Raw genomic sequence first — 14751 nt, forward strand, 5'->3', positions numbered from 1 at the left:
CATTTTTTCACGCATTGAAAATATTTTACGCAATTAACGCAGCGTCCGTTGTTATATCCATTTTTGCCTAGCGTTACATTATATGATCATGCTTATTCATATAAATGCTTTTAAACCATCTGTGTGACAAGACAAAAGAGAACACGCTGTATGTCAATGTCCTGTGTGTGCGTCTGACACACACACACTCAACGCACAAACTCGCGTCGGTCTCGTGCACAAATCGAGTTCTCTTTTGCTCTTGAACAACCAATAACAACAACACAGAGAATTTTGCCAAAATTACAGTTTTGTCGAGTATTCTCATAATAGGAGTCTAAATTAGTTAAATAATGTCTTAAATGAACTTTTGAGAAAATGAGATGCCCGCGCATTACATTTTCTGACAGTGCGTCAGATCCGCGTCGTGTTCGGCAGCGGCCGATCTTAAAGTGACAGCAGCACTGATGATTAATGATCTTCAAAGAACAAAGGGAACAGAGAAAATTGTAGCTTTAATGAGGATTAATCTATATTTACTTTAATATTTTTGCAGTTAAGAAAAGTTTTTGATAACTATTAAATTTCTTTATAGGCTATGACTAAATATAAACAGGGAAGGCCATGGGTAAATATAGCATTTATTATAATGGGTTTATGTAAAGATTGTTTTAAGTTCACTTAAATTAAAAGTTGTTTTTAAAGCCTAATAAATGTTGAAATTGGGAGCTTTCAGTTATACTGTAATGTTATGTCATTGATGTTTCATAGAGACTTTAGTATCAGTGAAACTGGCCTTCATTCATAAAAAGATGCCATTACAACAAATATTTAAAATATGCTGTCTTTAAATTGTTTCTACATTAATTTGGAGGGTAACTGAAATTATTACAATATCAAAATATTAAAAACTCCAATGTTTTTAATCGCGATTAATCATGATTAATTACAGAAAAAAAATTGAATAATTAATTGAATAATTAGTTAATTTTTTTATCGATTCCCAGCACTAGTTTAAATTTATATCGCTTATCAGCTTTCAAATATAAAGAATTATCGGTTATCGTATTGGCCAAAATGTTTATATCGGTGCATCCTTAACAATAAGGTTACATTTCTTAACATTAGTTAAAGGTCCCATGGCATGGCATTTTTCTATTACATGGGACCTTTAACTACATTAGTCAATATGAACTAGCACATTATTAAACTCAAAAGTTGTATCTGTGAGTATTATTTATTGCACTGTGAACAAACATGAGTTTGTGAACATTAACAATAACAAAAGTTAAAAATGCTGCAAAAATATATTGTTCCTTGTTAGTTTACGTAAGTTAATGCATGACCTAATGTTAAAAAATGAGCCCTTATTGTAAAGTTATTAACCTTGAATGAATTATGCAGTGCAAAATATTTCATATTCGATCTGTAAAATTGTCTGGTTCATCCTTTTGATCTTTTCGTTACGTGTTACTTGTTGTTACTATGTTTTGTGTTTTATGAAGTTTGTTTTTTTACCAGAATGAAATGTTAATGTCAAATAATAAAACAATAGAACAAAGTCAAACAGAAACTATATAAATGGTGGCATAAAAAATCACATACATTAACACGTTTATTTTGACAGTCTTGGGGCCCTATTTTACCAATCTGAGCACATGGTCACAGGTGCACTTAGGGCGTGTCCGAGTACACTTTTGTTAGTTTAACAACAGAAAAAAACGGAGTGCGCGCCCGGCGCATGGTACAAAAGAGTTGTCCCTAGTCTCTTAACGAGTCATGGGTGTGTTTTGGGCGTAACACACCCAATAATTGCAATAAACCAATCAGAGTCTCATCTCCCATTCCCTTTAAAAGCCAGTTGTGCTCAGCGGATTCATTATTTACATGCGAGCGGAAAGACTGTTTCACGAATCCTTTTATTTTTCATATTTAAGAATGTGTGTGTGCTGCTGCGCGTCCTTTTGTGTGTAAAAACCAGAGTGTACACGTGTTGTGCATTGCCTATAGGCTCATATTACTAACACACCCTTTAAATCACACAAAAAATACTGCGCTATTGACTTTAGAGCAGGTTTGTGTTAGTCAATGGCGCAGTTGTTTTCAGTTCCTCAAAATAGCAACGCTCCAACAATGCTCTAGAACACACCTGGTTTTCAGACCAGACGCCCATGGGTGAACAGATGCGCGAGTGCATTTGATATTTAAACAATGTGGAGCTGGACATGACAATGAGAACTGCGTCGGGTTAATAATTAGTCAATAGTAAATTATAACAACTTCCTGAGGAGGTTAGATTTTAGATATCATACATGTAACAATAATACGTCCTTCTCATTTCAGCTTGGTGTCTTATGCTTCCCTGCATGGCAGCATCTACTGTAAACCTCACTTCAATCAGCTTTTCAAGTCTAAGGGCAACTACGATGAGGGCTTCGGCCATCGACCGCATAAGGAAATGTGGACACCACGAACAAACGACGAGGAACCTGAGGAAAGTGAAAACTCAAAGCCCTTCGTGGCAGACTCTGTGAAGCCTACAGTACAACCGAAGCCCAAAGCGGAGGAGTCACGACAAGCCAAATTCACTGACATGACTGCAGCTCAGGAGACCAGGAGTCAAATGACCAGCTCCAGTACGGAAAAACCACAAACCACCTCTGTGGAAAAGAGAAAATTGAGAGTCGCGTGGCCACCTCCTGGAGACAGCGACGGAAGCTCCAAAGTCTCTAGTTCAGCCGGTGAAATCGGAAAGGGTCCATCCAAGCTTTTCCGAGCGAAGTGGCCTCCAGAGGAGGAAGCTCCACCTGCTCAGAAGAGCTCTGAAAGAGCAGAACTGAAAAGCCTGCGACGTAGCTCGTCTCTCAGAGAGCGGAGCCGTCCCTTTTCCCTGGCACCAAGCCTGGCATTAACCAGTCCTTCACAACAAGAGGCGCAATCTTCTGTCAAGGCTCCCTCGGTCAGGCGAAGCTCGCTGGAGGAGTTTCGCTCGCTGTCAAAGGTGAAAACAGACAAAACTGAAGTGCAAAAAGAGGCGAAAATCCCAGATAAAAAGACAAAGGACAATGACAGCAAATCCAAAGAGGATGTTGAGAGACCCGCCAAGATTGAGAGCAAGGAAAAGATGCCCCCTTCCATTCTCAAACTGACGCAACAAACGACAAAAGAGGCTGGGCCGCAACAAACAAACGAGGAGTCTAAGCCAAAACAAACAAGAAATGAAGCTGATCTACAACAAACAAATGAGGAGTCTCAGCCGAAACAAACAAAGAAAGAGCCTGAGCTACAACCGCAGAGGGGCTCAAACGCTTGTGTGGAAGATCAGGAGAAACCTCTGAAATACCCCAAAACTTCTCCTGAGCTCCAGTCCTCTCCGCCTGTGGAAGAAAAAGCCCAGGATGTGGGCTTCTGGGACAGCGAGGAGGCGGAGGAGTCCCTGACTGTAGAGGAGATGATCAAGAGGAATCGCTACTATGAAGATGAAGATGACGAGGAGGAGGAAGTGGCAATAGTTTGACAATATATGTCATAGATCCCTTCCAACTTTTATTTAATCTGAAAATATAAATGGTACAGATTCAAAAAAACGTACAAAAGTACTTTATTATAACCAAGTATGTGTGTGTGTGCGTGTGTGTGCGTGTGTATGTGTGTGTGGTACTGTACATCTTTTTCCTCTGGACCTCTTATAAGAGCTTGAAAGTTTTTTTCCTTGCCATTTATGTTTTATTTTGATTGCTGTATAAAAAAATGACTTGTTTACAAAAAACTTTTTTAACAATCACTATTATTGGTTCTTAATCTAATGTATTGATCCCATATCTCATTTTATTCTCAGCCTTTGACAGTTAATCAATATGCATGACAGCCAAACACATTTTGATTCGTCTTCTATAGCCCATATTTTAAAGCATTTTCCACTGTTTTAAAGATTATTGGACAATTACACAATAAACATTATTTCATTGAATGACATTATATGTGTAATTATAAAAAGTACATAACTGAAGATACATTAATGCCATCAAGTTTTTTTGTCACCAGTTTTAGGAAGCCTATAAATCATCATATGCAACCTTTGTAATACTGCCATCTAGTGTTCGAGACCGCCTGAGTCAAGTCTGAGCCGAGGCCGTGTCCAAAACGGGGTGGGTTGAACTCGGGAGTCGGGACTGAGACGGTAGTGGGAATCTGGCCATGAATGCGAATTAAAATGAACCATTATGTGACTTATATTTTAATCATTTCCAAAATTTCAGAAGCTAGGAGGTCAAAAACAATATTTCTGAATGTTGTCTTCAGGCTGTTGGTTTTGTCTGAAAGTGAAAGTTTATGAAAAATGAATACAATTTGTTTCAAAACATTCCAGATTAATATTTATGTTTTTCTGTTAGAAATAATAATTTCATACATTTGGACTGGTTTATATGTTCTTAAAAATTTCATATAATGATATATTCAAATAAAATGTCACAAAAACAAATTTGCACCACAGTGGTTTTGTTCTAGGTAATTTCAAAGATAATGTTTTCATAAATAAAAAAGGGTGTAAAAAAAAGTGTAGTAATAATATAGTAAAACATGGTCAAATTCAAATCTTTGCCATTTTTGCACATTCACATGAGAAAGTGAACAAATACAATATTGGGATTGTTTAGAAATAATTATGACTGTTTTATAAGCTCACGGGTCAAAACTGACCCGGAAGTATGAAAGCTACATACAGGTATTTAATACAGTAGAAGGGTTTAATCAAGAGTGTCCAGTCCTTTTCCTGGAGGGTCACGGTCCTGTACAGTTTAGCGTCAACTCCGATTAAACACACCTGAACCAGCTAATAAAGATCTCCAGGATTATCTTCCAGGCAGGGGTGTTTGAGGGCAGGTTAGAGATAAAATCTGCCGGATGTTGGCTTCCTTCAGAAGCAGGATAGGACAGCTCCTTGAGTGCTCCCATATTTGCTCCATGAGCGCTCCAGTTGTCATATGATCTGCTATGTAGCCGCAAGAAAATTGTGTCCTCACAATGCTCACAACATGAGAATGTGCACAGTCCTTCCTTAAATACAAGCCCAAGCATGTCACTCGTTACTATCCTTAGGAGACGATAGCATTGCTGTGTGTGTGTGTGTGTGTGTGTGTATTTACACTAATCAGGCATAACATTATAAAACTGTGTTGGTCCCCCTTTTGCTGCCAAACCACCCCCCTGACCCGTCGAGACATGGACTCCACGTCAAGACTGAGGTCAAGTCAACACCTTAAACTCATTGTTGGGCTCCTCAAACCATTCCTGAACCATTTTTGCTTTGTGGCAGGCACATTATCCTGCTGAAAGAGCCACAGCTACCAGGGAATACCGTTTCCATGAAAGGGTGTACATGGTCTGCAAAGATGCTTAGGTAGGTAGTACGTGTCAAAGTAACATCCACATGGATGGCAGGACCCAAGGTTTCCCAGCAGAACATTGCCCAAAGCATCACACTGCCTCCGCCGGCTTGCCTACTTCCCATAATGCATCCTGGTGCAATATGTTCCCTAGGTAAGCGACACACACACACCCGGCCATCCACAGGATGTAAAAGAAATCGTCATTCATCAGACCAGGCCACCTTCTTCCATTGCTCCGTGGTCCAGTTCTGATGCTCACGTGCCACTGTTGGCGCTTTCGGCAGTGGACAGGGGTCAGCATGGGCACCCTGACTGGTTTGCGGCTATGCAGCCCCATACACTGTGTATTCTGACAGCTTTCTGTTAGAACCAGCATAAACTTCTTGAGCAATTTGAGCTACAGTAGCCCGTCTGTTTGATCGGACCACACAGGCCAGCCTAAATCCCCACGTGCATCAATGACCCTTGGCCTGACCTGTCGCTCGCTGTTGGTGAGTGTCTGTCATGGTTTAGTCAAGTCTGTTCATGGATCAAGTCAAGTCTGTTCTAGTCTGTTTCAAGTAAATTCAAGTCATCGTTTGTGTTGTCTCTTTTCACATTATAAATAAACTGCACTTGGGTTCACTTCAACTTGCCTCAGTGGAAATCCGTTACACCATCATAATTTGGACCTTGTCAAACTCGCTCAAATCCTTGCGCTTGTCCATTTTTACTGCTACTAACACATCAACTTTGAGGACAAAATGTTCACTTGCTGCCTAATATATCCCACCCACTAACAGGTGCCGTGATGAAGAGATAATCTGTGTAATTCACCTTCACCTGTCATAACCTGTCATAATGTTGTGCTTGATTGGTGTATGTTTAATTATATAAATAAAAATAAAAGAACTACAAATAATTTGTATCTTTGTTTTGTTTGTTTTTTGTACCAGGAGTGTAAAGGAATAAGGATTCTTAGTGTATATGTTTATTCATATTTTAGTTAATGTTTTGAAGCATCATCGTGTCATGACTTTACCTGAGGGGGCACATCATGCTTAACTCATGATTAACTAACCATACACTAACATCAACTCATGGCTTGTTAATGCATGACTTTACTTGAGCGGGCACATCATAATTCACTGTTAACTACTTACCAAATTCAGCTCATGATTTATCATAACCTTTCTATCAAATACACATGTACTAGTACAACTAGTATTTCATTCATTCCTACATTTTTTATTTAACCAGGTTAACATAAACATACAAATACACATCAAGACAGAAAAACACAATCAAGGATCACAACAGCAATATACCAAAGGAGAAAACACATGATCTGTTAAGTAACTTAAACTCGTTTAGTGGACGCATAGTCAACTTTAAGATCTTTTATAAATTGTTACAAGCAGAAGAAGCATTATATTTAAAGCCTCTTTTTCCTAGCTCTGTACGAACCTGAGGAACTTTAAGATGCAGCAAATCATTTATATTAGAAAATCTCAGAGAAGCCAATTGCCTTCGAGTTCTACAAAACGAGCCAATGGCAAGACTATGGCATGGGTCTGCAGAATTTGCATAGCGCAACTCCAACCCACCTCGTGGGTACGTAAGGAGTTGCGCATGCAAACTCGCATTATGTTACCTGCTCAGGAGCCGAGGCTGAGCACCCCGGCCGTACCAACGGTACAGCGGTTGTGGCAGGAGGACTTAGAATACACATATGACCCGAAAATGGGCTGCATATGGAAAACACTGAGGTATCCAGCCCGCAGAGTGGAATGTTTCAACCCCAGGGGTGGCAAGGTGTCTTGCCAAGGGAAGACACGTGTTCAAGAGACTTACCGTGGAAATACACATATGGGGGAACCATGCACATGGAGGCACCTAGCCTAACACGAGGGCTGACACACCGGGCATGCACTCTGGTGTTGGCATCAACAGTGCTGGAGGAACTCAGGGCTTACTGAGAAACTCACCTGAAGGAATAAAGCGCATGCATCCAGTCCTTGGAGTGTAATGGCAAAGCGATGACACCTGAGCCTGTCCATTACTGGCCCTTTGGAGTACACGAGAGGACACTGGCTCTACACAGAGATTATAGAAACTTGCAAAAGGGTTGGGTGTCGCCCAGCCTGCAGCTCTACAGATGTCTGTCCTGGTGGAGAGTGCCCTTACCCCTAGGGTGCTTGGCAGTCCCTGAACCTGGTATACCAGGACAATAGTGTCCACAATCCAGTGGGACAACCTCTGCTTGGAGAGAGCCTTCCCTTTCTGCTGCCCTCCGTAACTTGGGATGTTCCGATCCGATACTCAGATCTGGGAATCGGCTCTGATACTGCCATTTTTGCCGGATCGGGTATTAGTCAGAGGAGACTGATCCAAATCCAATAATGTGCATATAATATTCTGTGTTATTGTTAAGCCCCACAAAAGGCACAAAAACATTAAAAAGCACCATGAAATTTTCATGCTCTATATTCCAAGTTTAATGTGAGGTACAGATGAATATTTAAGTCATTAAATTGCAGCTAAGGCATTCAGTCATTCTCCAGTCAGCATTCAAACTGTGTGTTGCGTTCAGTTACGACAGTCAACACGATAAAACTCTCTCCAAGATGATTCAATGTTCCCATTATTATACTTGATCTGTAGATAAAAGGTATATGGTTTTGCATAGAAGGACTTTATCTTGCTGAAGTTTATTGCTGTTGCCAATTCATGTTACTTTCTCCCGGGTGTTAGATCACACACAACACTGGAGTAGAGAGCGATATAATAGTTCTTCATGCGCACAGTAACTGAAATCCATCCAACATTCAAAACTGAACATCATCCAGGGCACGGGAAGCACATAAGCATTTTGTGCTGCTCTGTATTGGTGCCTTTCATAATATAATACTTTTGCGCAATGGAAGATTGTTAATAGCCTTTCTTGTTCTGTCCTCTCTATCAAATGCTGTAGAATATATATTTTAATTTTATAGTATATATTTATCTATAACTATATTTGCTTGCTTTTCTTGAATACATGACAAAATCATGAGTAATGGATATTTTGAATGTCTACTAGTAAAGCTATTAATGCACTGGGGCACAATTATTTAATAAATAATTCACTACATTTGTGTCTGTTTGTAGTTTTATTTTAGAAAAGTTAAGAAAGTAATGTTTCAGTCAAGCCTGCCTGATGCCTTTCACAAAAGAATGATCCCAGTCTCTTCCACACAGTGAGGCATACTGTTTACTAGGCAATTCAGCTATTGTTTTATTTTAGTATCGGATCGTTGATCGTATCGGCATATACTGATTCCCAGATATCAGAATCGGTATTGGAGGCAAAAAATGCTGATCGGAGCATCCCTATCTGTAACAGACAAAGAGTTGGTCTGAGGTCCTGAAACACATCTTTCCAAACGCATCTTGCCTACGTAAGCGCGAAGGAGGCATAATGGACAGAGCAATGCCAAGGCTGGGTCTGCCTCTTCCGGGGGCAGCGCTTGCAGGTTCACCACCTGGACCTTGAAAGGAGTGGTGGCAACCTTGGGCACGTAACATTTGAAATGTTTACGTGTTTTTCTTCTCTTTCTCTTTTGAGCGGTAATAAAAGATTATTCTTGTAAATACTTTCCAGCATTTCGGTAATAAAAGTGTAGGCTAGATCTTTAAAATGCATCCAAATTACAGCGAAGCGCAACCTTATGGTGCTCCGCAGTGGTCAAAAAGGATATAAACAATGATTTTTGAAGTGATCTCTTTTTGAAAACTCAGAGATGTGGATTCGGACGGCAATTCAATTACCAAATGTCCATTGTGTTTGTCAAAAAAAAAGGTAGGTAATTCGGCTGTTGATTTTTATGCGGGGGGTGGGAGAAAAACACAGAAATTCTGGATTCCCAAGGCCTAGCCCGTCAATGATTAAAATACCTTAAGACCCCATGAGATACAATTACCGTCCGAATAGGGCTAAAGTCAAAATATTTCTTATTCCTTCTTACTGAGCCTGATTGATTTAGTTTACCCCTAAATGTTAATTAATGCATTAATTATCAACCATGTAGTTAAGGTTGCATTCATGCATTAATCCATATGACTCCTGTTGTAGTTAAGGATAGCTCTTCATTGGTTCATGATTAGTTCATATCTTCACTAATCATGAGTTCATGTTGAAGTAATAATTCAGATCTTAGTACATGTCCTGCTATTGTAAAGTGTTACCCATTAAGCCTCTCATTTCTGACTGTGGATGGAATATCCATGATCAGAAATATCAAATCCAGCCCTGGATCTTGTCAAAAGATATTCGTTTGTCTGGTCTGTGCAACTCAGCGAACCTGTCAACAGAAAGCCTTGTCTGGTACCTCAAGACTCTATTAACAGTCTTCTTCTATCAGCATGAGTGTTTGACTCAGAAAACCAGATAAGAGCAGAAGCAGGAGATAAAGTGATGATGGTAAAAATAGCAACGTTTTATTGAATAATCTTAGTTGCGTATGTCTAAATGTTCAGACTTCATCTGGCCAGTACAATTCCAACAAGGGAAAAAACAATGGAAAATGACTGCTTCACAACATCATCCTGTGACGATCAAAACCTTGAAACCTCTTATCTCCTAACCGTGAAGCAAACATCCCTTCAAACCACACAACAACAATAGAAAATCAATGAGTAATATATGAATAATGATTAAATTATTATAAAATCAAATCATAAAAAAGTAAAGTAAGTAAACCTGTATGTATGATTGGTCACAGGTTGCTATTGAAAGTCTTCAGATCTGTCATGACTGTACCGAGAATTTAATCCACATCACTCAATATATTTTCCTGAGTTATGCATCCGAGGAAAGAATGGTGTGAATGTTGAATCCATGCCCGTCACGCATATGCCTCAGCATCTCTGCAGGCCTCTTCCATTAATTTTTCAATTCCTGAAGTAGTTTTGCTAATGTGTTTTCCCCACATCCTTTGGTTAGCGTTACAGGATCACGCAATCTGCTGCTCAGCTCTATGAAGCGAGACGGACACGGAAACACACGCATCCTCCTTTATTCGGGCACCGTTTGTCACAACGTGCCAGAGCTTTAACTGTCGGCATAAGGTCTGAGCTCTATAAATGTATTTTTTTGTACGTCAAAACCTGCAAACAAGTTGCATTTACTGCCAGTAAATTCACCCAGCCGCTGTCTGTGGAAATTAAAGAGTGCTTCGTGGATGTGTGTGACCGACTGAAGGTATTAGATCAAAGAATGACATTGATTGAGGAGCTGTATCGTAACATCTCAGCCCGGACTGCGGAGACGCAGGGAAGAGTGGGCTCCATCGGGGGTCAGGCTAGTGAACTGCTACGCAGTATGTCTGGTCTGACCGTGAAATTCCAGGTCCATTCATGAACCGGACGCTCGCCACTGACGCTGAGGATCAGAACGGATTATGGTCTGAAAAATTACCGAAGATCAGCTAAATGGATTAAGATATTTTCCCTCATCCCAACGTCCAGCTTGTCCCTATCTCTCGGTTGGGAGGTCAGCTTGACAGCTGGGTCCTGCTACTCGCATCACACACACCTCACCCCATCCCTGCCCCCATCCAACCGTCTGCCTCCCCTTTCCTCCTTCCTATCTCCCTTACTATTCCCAACAAAAAAATCCCATCACGTGACCACGTGTACTGTGTGTACTATGTATGTAATGTATGCTTAGCAATCTGCATTTCTTTATTTCCGGAGAGCGCGTGGCGGCGCTTTAAATAGCTGCGGCTCGGAGGCTTGCTCCAAACTTCATTTCGTTGCATTGTACTTGTACATGTGTAATGACAATAAACTTAAATCTCATCTCATCTCATTTTAGCACTTCTGGTTTCATCGTACTGAAGTCAATGGGTTGTTAGTAAATGCCTAAAAGAAGGTCTGTGGTGAACACAAGCTCAAGATATTTTCACGTTTTATTGTACTACATAAAATATAATCAGCGTGAAAATGAACGTCATCTCCCAAGAGTAGCATATACTGGGTGAAAAGCAACGGTCCTAGTACTGAGCCTTGTGGTACTCCATACTGAACTTATGATCGACTAGTCCACTTTCACAGCCTCCTTGTGTTTATAATTGCACTCTTGCAAACTATTCAAACTTTCAGTTAAATTGTTTTTAAATAAAGACTGAAAGAGTTGTCAAAATATTAATGACGGTGACATTGAAGTCATGTGACCGTTGTATAGTTCATTTATATAATTAAATATACATTCAACTTTTATGTTCAACAAAGCGCTCCAAAAATAAAATGAGCACAAGGTTACCGGAGGAACGAACCTTGATGAGCATGTTAGACTTGGTTCTAGAGGTCTGTAAGAATTTTGAAAGAAATCGGCCGAATCAATCGAATAGGTCTTTTTCTTCTATGATCTAAGTGGTTACATGTTTGTCAAATAAAATGTAATATATTTTTATGCACATGCGCTTAAAGGCCTTAAATTGCTTGAACTCTAATAATTGCTGCTTGCAGCTATATATTTTATTTATCATTAAAACATTTTTTGAAAAATGTACATTAAAGTTGTGGGAAATGAATAGACAGCTATAATGAAATTACAATTGACATTTCAACACTTCAGTTAAGTAGAAACTAAACACATACTCACACATTCAAGAACATTTAGGGGTTTTTTTTGCAGCACAAATAAATAAAATACAAAACTGCAGTTTACTAATAATTGCCATACTGAAACCTACTGAAACATTGAACATACACAGCTATGACAACTGGTATGGTTTGCATCCATGTTTCTATATTACGGCTATGAGAAGTCAAAGTGTCGTTAAAGAGTCAATCGTCAATCTAATCAGCCATCAGCACTATATCTGGAATTTCAGGTAATTTCATCTGTCATCATAAGCATTAGGGGATTCACTCCATCAGTTATAAGTGATATGTGGTTGTCACTCAAAAAACTTTGCAGTATGGCCAAAAAGACTTTGGGGTTTGTCCAAAACCCATTGTATCTTTGTTTAAATGCCAGTGTTCAGCAGTGTTTTTTTATTTTGTGTGTGTGTGTGTGTGTGTGTGTGGGCATGTTTTCGTGAAATATCAGGACACAAATGTGTATAATGACATGGGTATGACATAGGTATTACAAAAAGAGGGTGAAATATGAGGACGTTCCCCATGTCCTCACTTTTCAAAATGCTTATAAATCACACAGAACAAGTTTTTTTTCACAGAAAGTGAACTGCACAGTCTCCTGTGAGGGCTAGGTTTAGGGGCAGGGGCAGTGTAAGGGGATAGAAAATACGGTTTGTACAGTATAAAAACCATTACGCCTATGGAATGTCCTCACATTTCACAAAAACAAACATGTGTGTGTGTGTGTGTGTGTGTGTGTGTGTGTGTGTGTGTGTGTGTGTGTGTGTGTGTGTGTGTGTGTGTGTGTGTGTGTGTGTGTGTGTGTGTGTGTGTGTGTGTGTGTGTGTGTGTGTGTGTGTGTGTGTGTGTGTGTGTGTGTGTGTGTGTGTGTGTGTGTGTGTGTGTGGTCAGCCACCTGATACGATGTTGTTATAAACTTGACCCCAGAAGTAAGGCAGAATTGAATATAACCAAAATTTGGCCCAAACTCTGCCATAAAGGTAAACCTGTATAGCCATTAAAATGCTAAATGTGAAAAATGTTAATTCCTTATTGAGCAACAAAATCATTCAGGCCTGCAATACTATAAGTGTCATCCATCACTGCATTGTAAATCCGCTGAGGATAAAAATATTAACAGTATAATTATGGCATGTTTATAACTGGATCAGTAACCTTATTTGGGAGCATTAATAGGGTTGAAATCCATTCTATGAAACTTTCCACATACCCATGTTTATATAACATTGCACACAGACTGACCTTAGGCAAAATTTGCAAAATGTCCATTGTTTCATGTCTTTTATTATTTCCTGTTCCTTCCTTTTCCCCCCTTGATCCTCAATTAACTCCTAAGGTTGTGTGAGACTGACAGCGGCATTTCTAGACGTATAGATACTATGTGTTTTAAAAACAGTACTTTATTCAAATGACGCCCAGATAGCATGTGTGCTTTTCCGATGTTTCATTTCAAGGCTCTCCATTCGGTGTTGAAACGTGGCTGCGGGGATTTGCTCCCATCAGTGAGGTTAGGCAGACATGTTGGGCAATGCATTTAGGCCTCCAGTTTATCCTGTTCAAATGTGTTTAGGTCTGCTACTGCAAAGAGATGTGTTTTATCCAGGACTTTTCCAGTTCTTGTTGATAAAACCCTGAAACACATCAGACCAGCAGATCTTGTGTCATGTGTTTAAAACAACGCAAGACATGTTCTACGTTCTTTTGGCTGACAGTCTGCCAGCACCTCCCTAACCACCTAGACGCTTATTGGCCTTTTTTCTGTCTCCCATATTCTACTCCCCACATAAACAACACATAAAACTCACCTAAAGGGTCACCCCATTACACAAGTTCATAATTTCTTCTTCAGTCAACGCAGAAGAAATCGATTGCAACTTCAATGCCATCTGACCGAACTATCAAAACTTTCTCCTGCGATTTCACCTTGGATGGTCTTCTACATCTCAGGCTAAATGCAAGTAACGTACGATATACAAATGGCTGTGTAGTTAGTAAAACTGTAAACCCCTTTGTTCAGACAAAGGAGCTTGTAGTCAATGGTGGTTTCTCCCAGGTGTTTCCACAGTTTCATCCATCTGTTCTAACACGGTTTTTCAACCACTTTAACTTTCCCTCTCATCATGTATGTGTGATGTGTATGAATGTTTTATGTTAGTTTAGTCTTGTCCGTGATTTAGTTAATAAAGTTTGTGCACAATATATGTCTGGTTCTGACCCCCTGCGTGCAAACAAATTGTCACTTAAATGATCGATCTTGTTATGCGCTCGAAGCGCTTAAGTAAATACAAAGGAAGATTATTTTTCTGTAGCCATGAAAAATATCCTTTTCTTAGAATGAATTAATAATCAATACTGAGCGTTCACAAGATGAACTGATTGATTGCTTGTAATGTTAATGTAGCTACATCAATTAATCTCATTAACTGATTCAAATATTCATAATTAATCATAATGAATAATCATAATGAGTTATGAATAATGATTACTATTTCCCCTCTGAGCTAATTCGCTACACCTATGCACTCAATTGGCAACTCTCAAACAGAGCGCCTTACTTAAGCATAGCTTCAGTTCAGTCTGCCTGCTTTGCAATCAGGATATGTAATTGGATTTCCTATGCTATATCACTATGTGCTAATATACAGGGAGTGCAGAATTATTAGGCACGTTGATTTTCTGATCATATTTTTTTTCCAGGCACATTTGACCAATTCCAAACCACAGTAATCCTAATAACTACTATTGATTTAGTATT

At 39.5% G+C, this 14751-nt stretch overlaps 1 protein-coding gene across 3 annotated transcripts in view; it reads left to right on the forward strand.

Annotated features, from left to right (window-relative positions):
* The window catches only part of lima1b (LIM domain and actin binding 1b), a 53033-nt gene extending 48522 nt beyond the window's left edge, over nt 1–4511 (forward strand). For 2 of the 3 annotated variants that reach the window (XM_079844463.1, XM_079844465.1), the window contains one exon: nt 2323–4511. In XM_079844463.1, coding sequence (XP_079700589.1) covers nt 2323–3496 — 1174 coding nt within the window. In that variant the 3' untranslated portion in view covers nt 3497–4511. The remainder of the gene's footprint in view (nt 1–2322) is intronic. The other variant, XM_079844464.1, reaches the window with a different exon arrangement.
* The last annotated feature ends 10240 nt before the right edge of the window (nt 4512–14751 follow it).

The sequence above is a fragment of the Gobio gobio genome (assembly GCF_949357685.1).
Source record: "Gobio gobio genome assembly, chromosome: 19".
NCBI classification, from domain to species: Eukaryota; Metazoa; Chordata; class Actinopteri; order Cypriniformes; family Gobionidae; genus Gobio; species Gobio gobio.